This window comes from Rhinoraja longicauda, chromosome 27, assembly GCF_053455715.1.
Source record: "Rhinoraja longicauda isolate Sanriku21f chromosome 27, sRhiLon1.1, whole genome shotgun sequence".
NCBI classification, from domain to species: Eukaryota; Metazoa; Chordata; class Chondrichthyes; order Rajiformes; family Arhynchobatidae; genus Rhinoraja; species Rhinoraja longicauda.
In genome coordinates, this window is record NC_135979.1 from 12,649,157 (window position 1) to 12,665,198 (window position 16,042).

At 40.2% G+C, this 16,042-nt stretch overlaps 1 protein-coding gene across 1 annotated transcript in view; it reads left to right on the top strand.

The window, feature by feature from the left end:
* yars1 (tyrosyl-tRNA synthetase 1) overlaps positions 1–4,784 on the top strand; it is a 34,341-nt gene extending 29,557 nt beyond the window's left edge. Inside the window, exons 13-14 of the mRNA XM_078423108.1 lie at positions 189–330; positions 2,229–4,784. Coding sequence (XP_078279234.1) covers positions 189–330; positions 2,229–2,339 — 253 coding nt within the window. The 3' untranslated portion in view covers positions 2,340–4,784. The remainder of the gene's footprint in view (positions 1–188; positions 331–2,228) is intronic.
* The last annotated feature ends 11,258 nt before the right edge of the window (positions 4,785–16,042 follow it).

A 16,042-nucleotide genomic window follows, 5' to 3' on the forward strand; every position in this document is an offset into this window, starting at 1 on the left:
GCTGGAGTGTCAGCAGGAATGAATGAAAATGACAATTTTTCAACAAACTAAGACTTTCGCAGATTGATCAAATAATATCTTAGACTAGATCTAGGTGTTAAGTGTGAAAAATTGAGCAAATCCCAGCTTTTTAGTCGTTGTGTGACAGGTATTCTGTTAAGGCGTGTTTGTGGTCCTTGTCATCGCAGAGAGGGGGAGAAGCGTAAAGTGGAGCCATTAAATCCTCCAGAAGGCTCTGAACCAGGAGAGCTGGTGTTCATAGAGGGATTTGAAAACGGCCCAGCAGATGATGAACTGAAACCAAAGAAAAAAATATTTGAAAAGTTACAGGTAATACTTACACCAGTAAGTCACTGTGAAAAAAGAACACACGCTTGCAGTAATTGTATACACGATACCCTTTTTGATTTGTGGGCAGTGAGCATGCTTTGAGTAAATAAGAATTGAGAAATGTGTTTGCAATTATCAATGTAAGATATGTTCTGAAATTATTTATGAAAGAACATAAAAACTAGCATTGTCATGGCAGGTAAATATCTAGAATGATGTCCAAGGAACTGCTTTAACGTTTATATGGGTTGAGGAAGTTCTTACCAAGGAATCGATTCATGAATGTAAGGCTGAATTTGTATTCAGGGACTGCTGCTTTTTCCCCATTTTTTCCTCTAGTGGGCAGTGTCAACCTTTAACTGATCTGATTTGTTAGAGAGCATGATTCTCCACTTCCCCGCAGTGCATGCTTAACTGACAATTTGTACCTGCCCAGTTTAGGTCAAATCTGTGCTTTAATTTTTCCATTTATTGCATTATTATCCATATTATTAAGAGAGAATAGGATAAGTTTACTGTCCTGGAACAGTAAATAGATTTACTGTTTTAATATTGACAATGTGACAATGCTCACTATTACTGAGTGAAGCGAACAGCAACCTTTGGTGCTCGCACTTGCACAGTTTATTAGAGATCAGGAAATTACTTTGAACTTTATTTCTTGCTTCGCCATAGCTCACAGTTTGCAGCCTTTGTAAACAAAAGTCACTGCAAGTTGTAAACTTAGGTTTTACTAATGTCCTGATTGAAAATGTCTTCATTAAAAATGGATGATTAATACATATCGCTCAGTTGGTGGTGAAATTATTTTTTACTGGCCTGATTTAATATAGTTTAGTTTGGAGATACAGCGCGGAAACAGGCCCTTCGGCCCACCGAATCCGCACCGACCAGTGATCCCCACGTACCATCCTACACACTATGGACAATTTACACTTCTGTCAAGCCAATTAACCTACAAACCTGTACGTCTTTGGAGTGTAGGAGGAAACCTAAGATCTCGGAGAAAACCCTAGCAGTCACTGGGAGAACGTATAAACTTCATACAGACAACACCCATAGTTGAGATCGAACCCGGGTCTCCGGCGCTGTAAGGCAGCAACTCTACTGCTGTTCCACTGTGCCGCCTTATTAATGATAGGCAAATAATAAACCTCTTTGGCCCTTAAGAAATAAACTGCAAAAGGAATTTTATGTTAGTTATCTTACTCTCCTTTGACCCAATATTTATTTCATTTCCTGTCACCTGATTAAAATTTTCTGGTGAAAATGATTTGGTCTGATTGATTGAGGTGCCTCACACTGCTGATCGTGGAAGCTACAGATTCACTTGAGAGCGCAGCATTATTTCAGGTGCAGGAATAGCACCAATCTACATTGATGAGCCTGAAGTGATTGGCAAAAGCCATTTCTTTACTCCACAGAGCATAATAGTAGCCATGGTCCTATGGTGTCTTAGGGCATAATTTTCTTGAAGTTTGAAAGGTGAAATGCCAATGCAACAACAATGGTCTAAAAAAAATTGCCACCAATCTTGCATCATAGTTCCCTTTATAATACTAATGAGCTAACAGTAAAAATTGTAAATTGTCCCCCGTGTGTAAGATAGTGCTTGTATACGGGGATCGCTGGTCAGCGTGGAGTTGGTGGGCTGAAGGGCCTGTTTCCATGCTGTATTTCTGAACTAAACTAAAGGAGGCAATTTGGACTCTACTATTGATTAGCTTTGTTGGAACACTCAAGAATCAATCCTGCTGCCCCAGTTTCCTTCAGTATCCCTGTGATTAATATTCAAGTTAACAATGAACAGCAGTCTCTTTCTCTCTTACATATTCCAATACTAGTATTAACTGCTGCACAAAGATAATTTTCTAAGATGAATACGTTTAATTTTCCAGGTTGATTTCAAGATTTCAGACGATTGCACAGCCCAGTGGCAACAGAAGAACTTTATGACAAAACTTGGCGCTGTTACATGTAAATCTTTAAAAGGAGGAAGTATAAGTTAATGAATAAATCCTACTTGGAAATACAAGGATTGCTTTTCTTCTGGCATTCAGGCTTCAGCTCCAGTCCTTTACAGTAAGGATGTCATTGCAGACTCAGTGAGTTGGAACTCAGGCTGTATCATCTTTTTCTAGTGATGAAATAGTAAGGAATTGAATAAAGGTTCTTAATCTTGGAACAATCACAATCTCATGAATTGTATCTAATGTACCAATTATCAGTGCACAATGCATTTGTTGCCAATGTGACATCCTTGCTCGATTACTTGGAATAATCATTTTGGGCGTTTTCACTGTAACGGTTATTCCCTTTGCTTGTATCTTAGTTGGGATAGTTGAAAGTGTGTCACTTGACTGATTGGATACTAAAGATCCACTATCTACTGATTTAATCGTGATGAAGTGGAAGTAGTGGAAGGAGCACAGCATCTCACAAGCTAACGCCTCCACCCTGCAGACCATCAGCATCTCCTGCCCCATCTTTGGAACAGTCTGTGCTTGCCACATTAATGCTGTTAGCCACCTGTAAACCCACAAAACAACGCTGAAACAAGTCATCCTTGATCTCGAAGAACTAAGAAGAATGCTTTCATTGAAGCCCACATTAAACAAAAAAGGATAATTAATTTAACAATGCCTCCAAATTTCTGTAAATAATATCATTTTTTTGTCTTCTTTGGCTTTAATTCAGCTCCCCAGCTGAAGTTAAATATACATAGTTTATTTAACATTTGCAAATTATTTGAATTCGTTAAGATAAATAACTATGTATACTCGCCCTCAAAATGTTCCTTTCATTGTAATCTTCCTTAACTGCTGCTAATTAAAGGGGGTGCTGGGTAGAAAGGTGGCACAATGGCGCAGCTGGTGAAGCTGTTGTCTCACCGCACCAGTCAACCAGGTTCATTTCTAATCTATGGCACTGTCTGTGTGAAATTTGCACATTCTCCTTGTGTTTGCATGGGTTTTCCACAGGTGCTCTGGTTTCTCCCACATCCCCAAAAAATGCATGTTGATGGGTTAATTGGCTACTGTAAATGTCCTGTCCACGTGTGTGGTGATCAATCTGGAGGGGTAGATGGGAATGTGGGAAGAATTAAATGATGTTAATTTAAGTGGCTGCTTGGTGGTTGGTGCAGATTCAGTGGGTGTGAGAGCCTATTTCTGTGCTGTGTGACTGAAGAAATTTTATTTTCTAATTGGGGGCCTTAGTGCAATTATATTGGGCCTTGATGAGACTAAAACTAAGGAGCATGTAGTTTTATTTCCTTCTCTAAAAAAATTATATAACTGCCAAAAAGAAAGTGAAATGACAATACACCATGGTTGCTGGGAAGGCAGATTTGCTTCATGACAAGAGATTGTGTAATCAAGGTCGCAATTATCTGAGGTTTAGAAGAATAAGAGGTGATGGCGTTGGAATTTTAAAAAAATTCTGAAAGGGTTCATCTGATTAATGCAGGGGGGAGATTTTCCCCATTGAGGAGCATTGAACTAGTATTCACAGGGGTAAACTATTTTGGACTAATATGAGATATTTCTTCATGCTGTGAGGATGGTGAATCTTTGGAATCTCAAACGTGGAGGCCTGTAGAAGCTTTCTCATTCTAAACAGAGATCATTAGATTTCTGCATTTTTAGAGAATTACAGGAGGGTATGAGCAACTTACAATGAGGTGGAAGAGCCGTCGTGTGTTTGAAGAATTGGAAAGCAGACTCGAAGGGCCAGGTGGCCCTTCATTAGTTAGGGGCCCTTCATTAATTTGTCAAAGGTTACGGGGCGAAGGCATGAGAACGGGGTTGAGAGGGAAAAATTGATTAGCTATGATCGAATGGCAGAGCAAAACTGATGGGCTGAATGGCTTAATTCTGCTCCTATATCCTATGGTGTTATGGTCTAATGGCTGCCTCGTGCTGCTATTTTGTATAAAGTTTAAAGTGTCAGATAACTGTGCCTATAATTAGATTTCATTGTGTATATGTGATCCATATGATTACGTTTGTAACGGTGTAATTAGGTTTCATGTTCTGGCACAGGAATTTGTTTCTGGATCACAAATATCTCCAGTCACCACCTCCGATGTTAGGCTTTCAGTTTATTCAGACACTTAAATTATTTGAGAGATCTTCATTTGGAGATGCTGTACATGTTTTGGCAAGTAAATGATTTTTTAAAAAAGTTTAAGCAACTGAAATAGCTTTTTTTCCCTGAGAATTGATGAGGGAACTCATAAATCTAATGCTTTGCTCCTCTAAACCTAAGATGCTTTGAGCTTTTGCTGAGACTGGAATGTACCAATGCACTTGTAACTTAGATACTCAAATCACAGGATACAATGACACAATCAAATAAATAAACAAAATCTTGAAAATTAAATAATGGATGTAGGCCATTTATTTTCTAATATATGTATTAAGGCATTTTGAAATTATGTTGAAATCGAAATAGCAAAAAAAATGACGTTCTTGATTTTGATTTTTTCAATATTATGAATGTCAATAGAATCTAATTGCAGAAGTGATGTAAATGATATGTTTGTTTATTTTCTCATTTTATTAATTTAGATTGTTAACCTCCGACAACAGTTGCCAGTTTCATTTTGCAATCATAGTGCACAGCATTTGGGATGTGCTGTTTTTTGTTTGAAAGGTCTTTGAATCTGCCTTCTGCCTTCAATTTTTCCTTTATGACTAGATATTGTTTTGTGTAAGGTTTGATGGCAAGCCTTTTGTTGAGTGCAGCCAATAACAATGGAACCATTTGTTGATTTTTCGGGTGGGGTTAGCACGCAGATGAAGTGATGTTGATGGATAAGACTATTGGAAGACCTTGAAGACTAATTACATGCTATCAAAACAAAATGATCATGAATCAGGCATAAACCAGAGGGAGATTGCACACATTTTGTTGTCCATGATTCAATAGCATGTAATTAGTCTTCAAGGTCTTCCAATAGTCTTATCCATCAACATCACTTCATCTGCGTGCTAACCCCACCCGAAAAATCAACAAATGGTTCAATTGTTATTGGCTGCACTCAACAAAAGGCTTGCCATCAAACCTTGTCAATATTTTGAAGATATGCCCAAAAGGATTGACAAAGACTGGGACATGGTCTTTGACAAGGTCCTGCGTGGTAGGCTGGTCCTAAAGATTCGAATGCATGGGATCCAGGGTGAGATACCAAATGGAATTGGCTTGGTAATAGGAGGCAGAGGGTGGCAGTGGAAGGTTGCTTTTCAGATTGGAAACCCGTAACCAGTGGTGTGACAGAGATTGATGCTGGACCGTTTATTATTCAACATATATATTAATGATTCGGAAGAGAATATCGGGGCCACTATGTTGCAGATGACACCGGAATTGGTGCTATACTGGACTCCGGTGGCGGTTGTCTAAGGTTACAAGAGGGTTTAGATCAACTAGGAAAATGGTCAGGCCAATGGTTAAAGGAACTTAACTCAGCCACGTTTGAAGTAATGTAAGAAAATAACTGCAGATGCTGGTACAAATCGAAGGTATTTATTTCACATAATGCTGGAGTAACTCAGCAGGTCAGGCAGCATCTCAGGAGAGAAGGAGTGGGTGACATTTCGGGTCGAGACCCTTCTTCAGACTGATGTCAGGGGGGCGGGACAAAGACTTCTTCAGTCTGAAGAAGGGTCTCGACCCGAAACGTCACCCACGTTTGAAGTAATGTATTTTGGAAAATTAAACCAGGCCAGGACATGCACAGTGAAATGGGAGGGCCCTGGGGAGTGACATTGAACAGCACCATCTTGAGTTACAAATACATAGTTACTTAGATGCACAGAGTCACTCTAGATGCACAGTCTCTTGCCCAGAGTAGGGGAATCGAGGACCAGAGGACATAGGTTCAAGGTGAAGGGGAAAAGATTTAATAGGAATCCGAGGGGTAACTTTTTCACACAAAGGGTAGTGGGTGTATGGAACAAGCTGCCAGAAGAGGTCGTTGAGGCTGGGACAATCCCATCGTTTAAGAAACAGACGGGCACATGGATAGGACAGAATCTTTTCTAAAACAGAAAAGATTCACAGGAATGCTGCTGGGAGTTGGCGCACTTGGAATTATCAGGAGAGATTGCAGAGGCTGGGACTATTTTCCACGAAGTGAAGGAAGCTGATGTGTGACGTTGTCGAGGTTTATATAAAATTATGAGGGACATAGACCAAGGAAGAAGATAATCGGTCTTTTTTCAGGAGGTGTGTCTAAAACTGGAAGGCATAGTTTTAAGGTTAGATTGTAAAACTTTAAAGGGAACTGAGGGGCAGGTTTTTCCAACAGAGAGTACTGGATATGTGGTATCAGCTCCCAGACGAGGTGGGAGAGGCAGCTACAATTAGAACATTTAAAATATATTTGGACAGATACATGGATAAGAAATGTTTAGAGGGATTTGAGCCAAACACAGGCAAAACACAGAAGGGAAAGACATTGTGGCCTTCCATCACAGTGAGGAGAGGACTGGAGGAGACTCACTGTGATGGATGTTTCTTTGATGGATGTTTCTTTTTTGTGTTTTTGGGGTTGGGTAATTTGATTGCCTATTTAATGCTTTTATTGTTGGACTGTGTTTTGGGGGTTTTGGGGTTGTGTAATTTGAATGCCTATTTAATGCTTTTATTGTTGGACTGTGTTTTGGGGGTTTTTTGGGGTTGTGTGATTTTAATGCTTATTTAATGCTTTTATTGTTGGACTGTGGGTGACTGAATTTCGTCCAATATTGGATGACAAATAAAGCTATCTTGAATCTTGAATATGATTAGCTTAGATGGGCATCTTGCTTGGTTTGGATGAGTTATGCAGGAGGACCAGTTTCTGTGCTGTATAACTGAGTCCTTGATATGAATCTTTGTGTTTTTAGGTTGATTTGGTTTCAAGTTGCCATTTACATTTTAATGTAAATCTAGTGGAAAATCATCTGATTAGAAAGTCATCAATATTAAAAATTGACTTGCAGTATAAAAAGCAATCATTTATAATATATATGAAAGGAGCAGGTCATTATTTCTAATCAGGCTGTTTTGATCATGATATATTACATTTCCACCCAGTCTTATTCCTTTACCCCACCTCAATGTTATAATGTATCAGTGTATTCCCTTTGTTCCTCTTCACATCTGATTTTGCTTTTGGAAGCATTAACTATTTGCCATGACATTTCCTTTTCTATTAAGTTACACATTGCAGCCTGCGACCAAAGAAATACTTTGTTCAACTTATTAGCAACCCCTTCTACATTTATGGCTCCTGGTTGTTTTTTAAAATCTCAGGTCAATATGCTTTAAGTTGCAGCAGCAGCCATCTAACAAGGATAACACAATAGAATTTTACCTTGAACATAATGTACATTATCAAGCTGCGATAATCAGCCTTGCAAACTTCGTCGCTGTTGGGATAGATGCAAGGATGGGGAATATGGGGAATTGCCAAAGGAATATATAGAGTGAAATTCAAAAAAGTTGTGTGCAAGTGAGCATAAAAGTACTAGTAGTGTGAGGCAAATTTAAGAATTATAAGTCAATATTTCTCTCTGGGAACTGACTCATTCATTAATCATTCATCATCAATGTAAATACATGGCCTTATTTGTATACATTCTTCACACACAATTTGGAGTCCATCATCAGAATCACCATTTTATAATAATAATAATAATAATATTCATTTATTGTCATTGCAACGAGTACAACGAAATTAAAAAATAGCCAATCCTGACGGTGCGTAAAAACATATATGCAATAAATGCAAAAACAAATAAATACAATTATATTAAGTACAAAAGATTTTTTAAGTGTTGCCTAGTGCAGAAGGTAGTGTTCAGTTCTCGTATGGCCCTGGGGTAAAAACTGTTCTTAAGTCTGTTTGTTCGGGATTTGATCGACCTGAAACGTCGACCAGAGGGCAGATGAACAGACGGTGGCTGGGGTGGGATGGATCTTTTATTATTTTGCCTGCTCTACTGAGGCAGCGTAGGCTGAACAGGTGCTCCAGGGAGGGCAGTGAGCAGCCGACGGTCTTCTGGGCCGTCGTCATGACCCTCTGAAGGGCCTTCCTGTCCTTTTCTGAGCAGCTGGCATACCATGTGATTATACAGTATGCCAGCACACTCTCGATGGAGCAGCGATAGGACATCATGAGCTTCTCCTGCAGGTTGGTTTTCCTGAGGATCCTCAGGAAGTGGAGTCTCTGCTGTGCCTTCTTCACTGTGGTGATGGTGTTGGTAGACCAGGTAAGATCCTCTGTGATGTGCGTACCCAGGAACCTGAAAGCGGGTACCCTTTCCACACAGACCCCATTGATGTAGAGTGGGTCGTATTCTGCACTGGTTTTCCTGAAGTCTATTATGAGTTCCTTTGTTTTGGAGGAGTTCAGGACAAGATTGTTCACTGAACACCATGCTGCCAGCCTTTGGATTTCATCCCTGTAGGCTGTCTCATCTCCTCCTGAGATGAGTCCAACCACAGTCGTGTCATCCGCGAACTTGATGATGGTGTTGGTGGGATGGGTGGGGGCGCAGTCGTGAGTGTAGAGGGAGTAAAGGATGGGGCTCAACACACAGCCCTGTGGTGAGCCGGTGCTCAGTGTAATGGTGGAGGAGAGGTGAGGGCCTATTTTGACGGTCTGGGGGCGGTTGGTCAGGAAGTCCTTGATCCATTGGCAGATGGTTTGGGAAAATCCAAGGTCAGAAAGTTTGGTGACCAGTCTGCTCGGGATGACCGTGTTAAAGGCAGAGCTGAAGTCGAGGAAGAGCATCCTCACATAGCTCCCCTGGTGTTCAAGGTGGGTCAGTGCAGTGTGAAGAGCAGTGTCGATGGCATCCCCTGTAGACCTATTTGCTCTGTAGGCAAACTGGTATGGGTCGAAGGTGGGTGGGAGGCTGGCTTTGATGTGCTGCAGGACCAGTCTCTCGAAGCACTTTGTGATGACCGTGATCACGTCCAATGGTCTATTTCAACACCAAACTCATACTCCTGATATCCCCTGATGCCTTTAATATTGGAAATGTGTCTTATATTCAACCACTTGAATAGTTGAATATAATTAATATTCTCCATGGATAATTTTACATGTGAAATTTCTTCACATCTCATTCGTAAAGGTTTTATCCTCTCTACACCTCTTGCAAACAAGTCTAACATACCATTTGCCTTAACTGTTCATAAGACATAGGAGCGGAATTAAGCCATTCTGCCCATTGAGACTGTTCCGCTATTCGATCACGTCTGATCTATTTTTCCCTCTCAACATCATTCTCATTCCTTCACTCCATAACCTTTGACATCCTTACTAAGAATCTATCAATCTCCAGTTTAAAAATACCCAATGACTTAGCCTTCACCGCCAACTTTCAATGTATTCCACAGATTCACCGCCCTCTTGTTAAAGAAACTCCTCCTCATCTCCATTCTAAATGTGTTCTTTTATACTACAGCTATGGCCTCCTTTCCTGGACTCTCCCGCTATTGGAACCATCCTCTCCACGTCCACTCTATCTGTGCCTATCATTATCATTACTTGTGTCTAAATTGATATTGCAGCATTTGCTGTGGAAGTGAAATAATGCAGTCTTTCAGACTAAACATTTTTCAGCTGGCACCAAATTCTGCTTGTAAACCATTTTGGTGGAGAGATAGGGGAAACTTCAGCTAATATAAATCATGGATATCTCTAGCTCAAGGCTGTGCAGGAATAATATTGTAAACAAGGGGATGTTGTGCATAATGTTTACCATGCATAGGTAAATGAAATAATTACAATTTTTAATAAAACAGGATAACTTTGGGAATGACTTGGGATTTAACTGGTGGGAATGACTTGGGATTTAATTGGTGCTATGTAGATGGTGATGATTCCTTCTAGTAACCAGGAATCAGGGCAAAGGCTCGTGACTAATGTGTAATAATCTTGGCCAGAGTCACTATAATGAGGCATCTGATTGGATCTAGTAGACTGATGGAGACTTATGCCAAGCCTATTATTTTGTTGCAAACCCATATGGACTCGTGAGTGGTGAGAACATTCAATAGACCAACTGCCCATTCATGCAGCCTCAAATCATCTTAAAAGATCTGTGCAAACCAAGTGCCCTGGCACAGGCTTTTCAAAAGATGATAAAGGAATGATGCTTGCCGCTCCAACTCATCCAATAGTCTATTATCTAGATTTATTGAATTCGGGACAATTAAAGGGAATATTCAACGACATACGTTTGCAGATAATTCATGTTAAAAGGTAACAAAAAGCAGCATTCTGCAAGGTCACTGCTGGAGTCTCACTTTCTTCACTGCGATGCAAACTTCACACTGGTGCCTGCATACTAACCATAATTTAAATATTGCAATATACCCACAGCAAGTGCTGCAGTCTCACCGGGGCAAGCAAATCACATACTTTATTATTGATATTGGTGAACAGAGAAAGAATAATTTGGCAATGCTTTTTAAATGTAACATATTTTGGATAAACAAACATAACTCAGTTTAAAACTGTTTCTGTTTTAAATCCCAAGATCTTGAATGGTCATTAATGTATCTGCAGATTTGTCACTCGCAACATGCATTGACGTTAAAGTTACTTGCTGTGGATGTTTGTGAATTTGTGGTATTTGCTGAATATCCAACTTTTGGACAAGTGGATTCCAAAGCAGTACTGCAACCCCTGTGATATCGGTAACAAAGGATAGCATTCGGCATTGACCAAAGATTGTAGGTTGGCAGGTTAATTGGCCAATACAAATTGCTACCGATGCAGGGGGGAGTGGTGGAATCCAGGGAGAGTTGATTGGAATGCGGGGAGAATAAAACAAAATTAATATGAGATTTAGTTGTTTTTTTTAAAGTGCTTAATGGTTGGTACAGACTCTAGAGAGAAAGTAGAACTGATGGAAAGTGAAGTCTGCAGTACAATGGTGTAAGGGAAAATTATGCAGCTGAACAGTAACGAAGACCCTTGCATTATCCTCCAGACTCTCCGTGCAAATCCACACTCTGCGAAGAGGTGGGCAACTGTCTCCTCTCCATAGCAGTCGTCCCGAGGGCAGCGTGCATTGCTAGCAAGATTCCGACGGTGCAGGAAGAATCTAACTGGGAGGGCATATGAGAAACATCTTGCACAATAAACTTTATGACATTGATTTAAATAGCTCATTAGCTTGAGATGCAGTAAACGAAGATGACACAACCATAATAATTCTCAGCCCACTTACGTTTTGTTTAAGGATCTCCTCCTTTGGAAGCTGACCTTCCAGCTATGTAGTTCCAACAAAGGCGTACACTTTGTTTTGTAATGGGATACTTAATCATGGGTAGCTGCAGTGCTCCAAATATGACATGGGCAGGTGTGGGATGCCAGCAGGGGATCAGATATCCTCAGTAATTATTAAACACGTTAAATACATGTGCGTATGTATGTGCTGCTTCAAAGATGGTCACACTTAATTCCTTTGCACACCCTAAGTGATTTATACAGATATAATTGGGTAATTTTATCTTCATGCAGTCTAAATTTGATTGGGGAATGAATCATTCATCTGCTCCTCTTGGATTTGTAGCCCAGCAGAAACACATTAATTTGCCTTGCCTTTTTACATTATGTCTCATCTAAATCCAATTTGTAATTAAGCCTCTCAAAAAATGTTTAGTGATTAGGGAATAAATATATACCCCTGGGAGCCAGTTTTAAAAATTTCACTTAAAGTTCATGACTTGGCCATGTAGTGTCATTTCATTTTAGTATTCATGCTGGAAAGCATGAGATAGGGGCAGAGAGCATAGAGAAATAAGGCCAACAGCTATCCTTTACATAAATAATAACTACTTCAAAGAAAAAGAAGCATGCTCAGCATATTCTTTATTACAACAGGCTCGTTTGAACCGACCTTTGTGCTGTTAATTTTTTGTTTTGCTTTACTTTGGGATTTTCTCCATTTCTTTCTAAGGATGAAGTCAATCAAAAGTACATGAAGAAATACATTGCTTTTAATTGATCACTTGTCTTAAAGTTGATTCTGTCCAGAGTTTGCAAGTTCTCCCTGTGATTTTATTATAAAACCGGGTGCTTCGGTTTCCTCCCACATCCCAAACACATGCAGGTTTGGAGGTTTAGGAAAATAACTCCAGATGCTGGTTCAAATCGAAGGTAGACACTAAATGCTGGAGTAACTCAACGGGTCAGGCAGCATCTCAGGAGAGAAGGAATGGGTGACGTTTCGGGTCGAGACCCATCTTCAGACCCGAAACGTCACCCATTCCTTCTCTCCTGAGATGCTGCCTGACCCGCTGAGTTACTCCATCATTTTGTGTCTACCTCAGGTTTGGAGGTTAATTGGCTTCTGTAAAATGCCCCTCATGTGTAGGGAGTGGGAAAGTGGGATGACATTGAACTAGTGTGAACGGGTGATCAATGATTGGCGTGGATTTGGTGGGCTGAAGAGCCTATTTCCATTCTGTATCTAAACTAAACTAAGCTAATGTAAAACGGTAGCAGACACCCTTTCTCCTCCCCAAAACACTCTCTCTTCCTCTTTGTTTCAGGAATCAATCTTTATGATTTGTTATCCATGCCTTACTATTCTCTGCGTAATTGGCAAATCAGTATTTTAGACAAGCAATGATTATACCAAATATTCTAATAAACACAACTGAATTTTCAGTGTTAAAACATGCAGGTTACTCATGAATTACTGAGATGAACCTCTTATTATTTATTATGATGGACCAAAAAATGTAGATCCTTGCCCCTGGTCGTCCCTGAGGACTAGAGAACTGGAGAAGAGGCTAGAGGTAGTCGGCGGCCACGGACATAACAGCAAAGAGCCAGTAAGAGGAACGGGGTCTTTCCTTCAAGGTCACCGGCGGGGAGGGGGGGAGAGAGAGGAGGGGGGGAGAGAGAGGGGGGGGGGGAAGAGAAGGGGGGAGAGAGGGGGGGGGAGAGAGGGGGGGGGGAGAGGGGGGAGCAAGCGAGCGAGTGCCCTGCAACACAAAGGCTGAATGGTGGCTGGGTGAGGGGAGGGTGAACAGTTCGCTGGACGATCTGGATGGAGGCGACGGCTGCAATGGCCAGCTGCAGCTTGGACTTTGAAAATGGCACCACGCTGGCGGGCTTTATCTATACACTTTGTACTTAATCTGGGATTGTTTTTATGCATAGTAATTTACTGAACTATGCAAAAAAATGATTTCACGGTACCTTGGTACATGTGATAATAAAGAACAATTGAACCATTGAACAGTCAACTTTGTTATGCTACAAAATGACACGGATGAGATATTAAAAGGAGATTTATTGCAACCAAACTTCCACCTATACCACACCTCCATGCTGATTGGAAGGCAAGTGTAAAGGAGGGTCAGATAGTTGTTCATGAATGGTCTGAGATCTCTTATGACTATTCTGATGCATAGCAGAGAAGCAGAAGACATTTTGAAAAAATGGACTTGGTGGGAAAGAGCTTGGAACTGAATATTGAATGCAAATGTATCACATGTATTCGTATTTGCAGTTATTGATTTTAATAGTTTTGATTTTCTTATTTTGGTATAATAGAGAGCAATATAATAAGTTGGAAACCCTGATATTGGTTAAGCAGGTAGTAAGAGGTAAAATAGGCATCAATTAGTTCTATAAGCTATATTAGATGGTGTTACTTAATATGGCTTACTTGGGAGTGGCCATGTGCCAAGTGTCTGATGTAGGAAATTCTGAAAATGATAAGAAAGATGAATAGTTTGTAATATGTTCAGTTCAGTTAAGTTTATCATCACATATACTGAGGTACAGTGAAAAGCTTTTGTTGCGTGCTAACCAGCCAGCGGAAGAACAATACATGATTACAATCGAGCCATTCGCAGTGTACAGACACATGATAAAGGAATAACTTTTAGTGCCAGTAAAGTCCGATCAAACATAGTCCGAGGGTCCCTGATGAAGTAAATAGTATGTTAGATCTGCTTTCTGGTTGCAGTAGGATGGTTCAGTTGCCGGATAGCAGCTGGGAGGAAACTGTCCCTGAATTTGGAGCTGTGCATTTTCATTGTTCTATATCTTTTGCTCGATGGGAGAGGGAAGAAGAGGGAGTTGTTTAAACCTAAGAGCTTATGTACTGTGAAAGCATGATGGGAAAATATGCCAACATAGTGAAGGGAACTTAACAATGTTAGGAGAGGCAATGAATAAATTTATAAGGTGTAAAACACATAAGCTTTGAAACACTTTGGGTTCTCAGAGTGTTTTTTAGTGCGCACTGTTAATGCCTTGAATAAACCGACTCATTTGAGAAGCGTACCATCTTTACGAGATGTTCTTTGTGCCTGTTCCTACCTGAGCCGTAATCAAGAGGGCAACTGGATCCCACTTGAAAGCCAGATTCAGGGTACAGGTTAAACACAAAGTTCCCTCCTACAATACGCAACTGCCTTGCTGCTCATGGCTGCATTAAAGGCTGACTGTGGTTATAGTAAACCTATCAGTTCTCCATGCATTCCTGTAGAAGCCGATTTCTTTCGAAACAAACACGTGGAGTCCTTTTATCTCTCCGATCCCATGCCTCTCTGGGAACAATAGGCTAAATAAATTAATCCACTACATCTCCATCTCTATTGCAATGGACATTACTACAAATACTGCAACAATCCTGTGACTTTTTCACCTTTAAGAGAACATTCCAGTGAGCTATTATTATTTATACTCGCACGTCAGTTCAATGGCAGCAACATGTCTGACTTGCCTAACAGGACAGGCACATATCTCTGTTAGTAATTGCTTTATACCAACCGACTGGGTGAATATCCAGAGGGTCATAAAAATATTCGGTAACTCTCTGGCAGTATCTGTAGAAGGGGAAATAAAATTAACATTTAGGTCAACTTGCCAACATCTCTGATTTGGTGGCAAATCAGGTGAACATCACTCCTACAAGTTGATGATTTCATGGAATCACTCCCCAAATAAGAATATTAATAATATTGATATTCATTGAGCTGAAACATTAACATTCTTCCTGCAAATGCTGCCTGGCTTGATTTCCAATATTTTTCGGTTTTATTTCAGATTTCCAGCATCTGCAAAATTTTGCTTTGGGATTACTGCTCCATTTGTTCAGAAACCAAACCATTTATTTTTAGGTCAAACCTCAGAGACCTGAAGGGAAAGATTAAAATGAATACTGTATATATTTGTGGAGTTCATCTCAGAATGTGGAGAGTTAAGAACATTTTGCTGCTGTACATCATGGTAATTCAGGGAGAACCTAATTGAGATAAGGCAAGCTCTTTCAATGGACTGAGTGCCTTATAATTCTGCATAGAACTTCAAACTGTGGATTAATCTATCTCACTGCATCCAAAGTGTATGTTTGGATTGAGTGAATTTAAACTAGTTGGACCAGCAAAACGTGATCACCAAGCAGAGCCGAAGGGATGAATGTCTTATCCATCATTGAAATTCAAAGCAGCATCCTTGTTGCCAAATAAATGCTGTAGACCTACCTGAATTCTGTTTATTTTAATATTGTTCACTGCAGTCTAATATACTTACAAGTTGCACGTCATATGGCAATATCTCAATCAAAACGTCCTTCAAAACACACTTTATATTTGCCGTGTCTTTTCAACAAATTCCTTCCTTTGAATAGTTGCCTAAACGTGACCAGTCAGCGACACCTTGTTCCATTTATGGCATTTC